Source organism: Herpailurus yagouaroundi, unplaced genomic scaffold, assembly GCF_014898765.1.
Source record: "Herpailurus yagouaroundi ecotype Mexico unplaced genomic scaffold, PumYag 67140, whole genome shotgun sequence".
Classification (NCBI taxonomy): domain Eukaryota; kingdom Metazoa; phylum Chordata; class Mammalia; order Carnivora; family Felidae; genus Herpailurus; species Herpailurus yagouaroundi.
Window position 1 is genome coordinate 4,523 of NW_024419988.1, and position 5,812 is coordinate 10,334.

At 41.9% G+C, this 5,812-nt stretch overlaps 1 protein-coding gene across 1 annotated transcript; it reads right to left on the reverse strand.

Moving 5' to 3' along the window:
* Positions 1–340: 340 nt before the first annotated feature.
* LOC121024780 (GTPase IMAP family member 4-like) lies at positions 341–2,146 on the reverse strand. The gene has a single exon (XM_040467012.1). The coding sequence runs from the start codon at positions 2,129–2,131 to the stop codon at positions 1,175–1,177; it is 957 nt and encodes a 318-aa protein (XP_040322946.1). The 5' UTR covers positions 2,132–2,146; the 3' UTR covers positions 341–1,174.
* Between the last annotated feature and the right edge of the window lie 3,666 nt (positions 2,147–5,812).

Here is a 5,812-nt window from a genome sequence, read left to right on the forward strand (position 1 = left end):
TGAGGGTAGACCAAGACTAGCTCTGAAATCATCTTGAACTGTTATCAAAAAGTGAAACTCACACCTGTAGTCTTAGAAGAAGTAGCAAACGTAGGGCACCTGGGTGGCTCAGTCCGTTGAGCATCCCACTTTCAGTTTCAGCTCAGGTCATGATCTCATGGTTTGTGGGTTTGAGCCCTGCATTAAGCTCTGCACTGATGTGTGGAGCCTGCTTGGGGTTCCCTCTATCACTGCCTCTCCCCTGCTCATGCCTCTAAATAAATAAATAAATAAATTTTAAATAAAATAATAAAGAAAAAGAAATATCAAAGGTATTTTCCAAGAAGGAGAGGACTGAAAATTTATAGAAATATGACAGAACAGAAAACTTTTATTATAATACCAACTAGCAAGCAGTTCAGCTGGGAGAGGGTGGTATGTGCAGTAAGTTATGAAGGTCTGAGGTGGTGGAGGTGAAGTGGCAACAGTTAGTTTCACATGAAAAGGAGAGAACTGGTTCTTCAGCAAATACGTCGCATTGAAGTTTGTCAAAGAGTTGCTGTAGATGTATCTGAATACAGCAAACAGTTCTCTTCTGTGTTGAATCTCTGTCTTTCAACTGCTCTTTCTGGAATTTCACTTAGTTGAGTTCTGAGAGGTCTATTTTCCAGACAACTCTTTGTTCTCCAGTGGGCAGCTGATAAGTAACAACTTGAGTCCCTCTGTAAAAATGTAACTAAATAAATTTCCATTCATCTGGAAAGAATTCTATAAGCATCTCCATCATTAGACTACCTAACATGAAGAACCAATCTTTGTAACAAACCATATGGGTAAGGTGATTGCCATGTCCTAAAAGCAAAAATAAGTGAGTAGAAGAAACAAAGGGAGAGGATCCACCAATCTAGAAGGAATCTGGATTTCACTCGGGACAAATAGAGAAATTTTGGGGTCATCTTCTTAGAAGAGCATCAATACCTTCTACTCTGGAGTTCCACAAATTGAGAATGTGTCCCTCCCCTGGTAAGTCAATCAAACATCTACCAATCACCACCAGTGAATCTGATTATACCCTTCGTCCTGAGAGTCTGAGAGACAGAATCGAGAGTGCTTCAAGGTTGGTGAATGAGTTCTGGGTGAGGGGCTTGGCAGGGCCAGTGGAAAATGTGTAGCAAATCAGATCTTCTCATTCGGGTTAATCTTCCATAAACAGGTGAGAGAAGATAGGAAAAACCATCTGCAGAGCTTTCATGATCAAGTCAACTATCTTATACTGATTCTCATCTCTGTGTTTTTGCAGCTTTACAACATATAATGCCTCTTTATCAGCCAATTCCCTCTCCATTTGTTCCATTTGTTTCTGCTGCTCCAGTTTATCCTCCAGCTTTCTGATCTTGTCTTCAAACTCCTTTCTTATCTGCACTCTCTCTCTCTCTGGCTCTGCTGTGTAAAATTCTTGCATTTCTTGCATTTGTTTCTGAATCTCGTTGTCAGCCTTTTGGTACATCTTATTAGTGTAGCATCTTCCTTCATTCTCAACAACAATGCGCTGGACCAGGGCAAGCAGCTGATTTCTCTGGGCCTCCTGCTCAGCTCCTGTCGCCCGATTGTTGAACATGCAGTAGCGATCACCAAACTTGCCCACCAACTCTAGGATATCTTTGGGTGCTTTCTGTAAGTAATCATGGAAATTGATGCCATCCAAGTCATCTTTCCGGGTGAATAAGAGAATCATGTATCTCCTAGCTCTGAGTCCAAACATTTGCAGGATCTTCTCCATGGCCTTTCGCTCTTCCTGCGTGTACCGGCCCAGCAGGACCACCAGGAGCAGAGCATGAGGCCCTGGGGAGGTCAGGAAGATGCAGTGAGAAATCTCCTTGCAGGTGTCAGCATCCTGTGCCTCGATGTCGAAAATGCCAGGCGTATCCACGACCACAATTTTTCTTCCCTGCCACCTGCTCTTCCGTTTCTTACAGGTCTTGGTGGCAGATGTTGCCGCAATGCTGGAATGAAACACTTTCTCTCCAAGGATACTGTTGCCTGTGGCACTTTTCCCTCCTCCAGTCTTACCCACTAAGACTAGTCTCAGCTGTGAATCTCTGCCATCTTGGTTTCTAAGCCCTGGGACATCAGGAAACAAAAGCCACAGCATTAGGATGGTAATCCAGCTGCTTCCCCTGCATGGCCCCCCATTTCCCCTCACACACATCCCTCCTCTGTAGCCGCACGCCCCCCCCCCCATTAAATGACTGCGGCACTTCCAGAACTCTATAGAAGGCCCTTCTAGAGAAGCCTATTCGAAGTCTACAGAAAGCCTGACGTTCTCTTACAATGCTTGGGGAATGCCCAAGTACTTTCCAAGATTTCCTGGAGCTTCTTACTCTTCCTTTTTGTAGCTAAGTAGCCCACAGAAGAGGAAACAAAATATTATAGTTTACAAAGAGAATTCTGAGCTGCTGCTGCTGGTAGCTATTCCTCATAAGAGCAATGCAGCAAGTAACACAAAATCTGTCTTTGGGGCATCTCAGTGGGAGACTCCCCTCCCCATTTATATTCAGAATGGAACTTTGCTTCTCCCATTAAGAAGCCAGCTAGGCAGGTTACACAAGCCAACTCACCCTTGTAGGGTACAAAAGGGATGCCTGTGTGGAAAGACCAAGTGTCTTTTTCTATTTCATGTGTGCAACCATCCTGTCAGGGATTGTGACATGAGAGAGAACAGTATAATTTAACTTTAAAGTTTAAAAGCTTAGCTTAGAATCCAGTGAAGTTTTTATATTCTAAAATAAGGCATTACAGAATTATAGTCATAAATTACTGACATTTCTCCAAAGTTATTATAAAATCCCTTGATACTAAAAAAAATGAAATAAAAAGAGCACCTGGGTGGCTCAGTTGATTGAGTGTTGCACTTTTGATATTCGCTCTGGTCATGATCCCAGAGTCGTGTGATTGAGTCCCACATAGGCTACACACTGAGCATGGAGTCTGCTTAAGATTCTCTCTCTCTCCCTCTCTCTCTCTCTCTCTTTATCTCTCTCCCTCTGTCCCTATCCCCTTCTCTCTCTCTAAAAAAAAAATGAGGGGCTCCTGCGTGGCTCAGTCAGCTGAGCATCCAACTTCGCCTCAGGTCATGATCTCACAGTTCATGAGTTCGAGCATCAAATCAGGTTCTGTGCTGACATCTCAGAGCCTGGAGCCTGCTTGGGATTCTGTGTCTCTCTCTTTCTCTACCAAACCCCTGCTCTAGCTCTGTCTCTCTCTGACTCAAAAGTAAATAAGTATTAAAAATTTTATTAAAAACTTTTTTTAAAAAACGATCATATGTTTCAGTAATGCCACTTCTGGGTATTTATCCCAAGGAAAAAACACTAACTGGAAAAGTTATCTGCACTCCCATCTTTAATGCAGCATTATCTACAATAGCCAGGATATGGAAACAATCTAAGTGTCCACTGATGGATAAATGGACCGAGAAATCATGGCATATATACACAATTGGATATTAGTCATCCATTTTTTTAAAAAACCCAAATCTTACCATTTGCAACAGCATGGATGGATGTCAAGGAAATTATGCTCAGTGAAATAAGGCAGACAGAGAAAAACAAGTACTCTACGATCTCCCTTATATATGGAATCTAAAAAATAAAAAACAAGACAAGCTCATAGTTAGAGAGAACAGGCTGATGCTTTCCAGGTTGAGGGGATTGGTGAAACCTGGGAAGGGATCAAAACATAAAAGATAAAATAAAATGAATATATGTTATGACAACATACACATATATAGGCTAGTGGGAAATAGCAAGACTTGCTGGAGGTATTTTTCAATTGATGATTAAATCTACTTGAAGGAGATGAATTTTATTTTATGTAAATTAAAATTCAATAAAGCTGAAAACTTGCAGCATTTTAGTACAACTGGATGCATTTAGGATAATCCGTCATGGTAGATTTACATGATTTTTTTAAGTTTATTCATTTATTTTGAGAGAGAGAGAGAGAGCATAAGCAGGAAGGGGCACAGAGAGGGAGAGAAAGAATCTCAGTCTCCATGCTGTCGGTGCAGAGCCCAAGACAGGGCTTGAACTCACAACCCATCAGATCATGACCTGGACCAAAATCAAGAGTCTAAATTTAAACTCAAGACATCTAATGCACTGAGCCACCCTGGAACCCCAACATTATTTACAATCACCTGAAACTGGCTACAAGCTGTCATCCTCCTGTGTCCATGCCCCATTACGATATGAATTTGTATCTTTTCTCATCCACAGATCGAGTCTATTTCTGCATCTTTTGGAGCTCAAAGCCTCAAAGGTCTTGCGGTTTGCCTTTTGACAATGTCTGCTTCTTTACACATTTCTTGTTTCTGTTTTATAATTTGACACCTTTTTTCAACCCATGTCCTCCCTCTCATGCATTTAAAAATATCTGTAACACTTTATTAGAAATGACATAGTAAAGAGAAGAAAGGATGATTCCTATGCACCTCACAGCTCAGTACCCAGGAAGTCTGTACTCTACAATCGACGTTGGCCCAGTTCCCAGAACCTTCTCACAAGAACAAGCACGGTTGTTGTCAATTTACCGGTGTCAATTTACCGGGCCACACTTCTTTCTTGTCTTCACTGCAACCATTTCCTGCTGTATCTCCTTCTGTTTTTGTCTTCTGGTGACAAAGGGTTGTGAGCACCTCACAGCACACAAGGTTGAGGTGCAAGGCCCATGCCCCCTACCCAGCCCTGCAGTGGAAGCCTGCATTTTGGTACAATTGGATGCAATTAGGATAATCAGTTGTTGTAGATTTACATGATTTTTCAAAGTATTTTGAGAGAGAGAGAGAGAGAGAGAGAGAGAGATGGAGGGAGAGATAGCGTGAGCAGGAAGGGGCAGAGAGAGCAATCTACAAACTGGGAGAAAATGTTTGTGAGTCACATATCAGATAAAGAAAGAACTTGTGTATATACTTGATAAAGATCTGACAAAGAATAGAATCTGTCAAGAACTCTGAAAATTCATTAATACAAAGACAGTCCAATTTAAAATAGAAAATACATTTTCAACATGATTAAAGTATGTGTACACCAGTGAAACCATCATAACAAGCAAGATAGCGAACGCATCCGTCAGCCACAAAAGTTCTTCATGCACCGCTCACCTGCCCATGTCCCTTAGGCACCATTTATGTGCACACAATATGCACAGCAAACTGTTCCTGATGTGAACATTTGAGTGGCCAGGCCTAGATTCAGAGCTTCAGGTCCTTAAGAAGAAGGTTTTCTTACCATCAATGCCACCTTCTGCAACATGGTCATTGTTGATCCCAAACCCCAGAGAATTCAGTCCAACTTAGGAAGAATTTCAGATAATCAAGATACTTCTTAACAAGAAGAAAGAACTTCAGAACAATTGCCTCAGATATTCCATTTTGTATTTTTGTTCATAAACATAGACGAGGCTGAAAATAAATAAATAAAATAAAATAAACATAGATAGACCACTGTTTTAAAAACATACCAGAGGGGCGCCTGGGTGGCGCAGTCGGTTGAGCGTCCGACTTCAGGCAGGTCACGATCTCGCGGTCCGTGAGTTCGAGCCCCGCGTCGGGCTCTGGGCTGATGGCTCAGAGCCTGGAGCCTGTTTCTGATTCTGTGTCTCCCTCTCTCTCTGCCCCTCGCCCGTTCATGCTCTGTCTCTCTCTGTCCCAAAAAATAAATAAACGTTGAAAAAAAATTAAAAAAAAAACATACCAGAAATTATGCAACCTCACATCCACATTCACAAATGATTACAAATGCACTCTGGGTTGTTGTTCATGGACTATGTGCAC

Bases quoted from the DNA above. Each gene is read 5' to 3' on its own strand.
- LOC121024780 (XM_040467012.1), bottom strand. From the start codon at position 2,131: ATGCTGTGGCTTTTGTTTCCTGATGTCCCAGGGCTTAGAAACCAAGAT.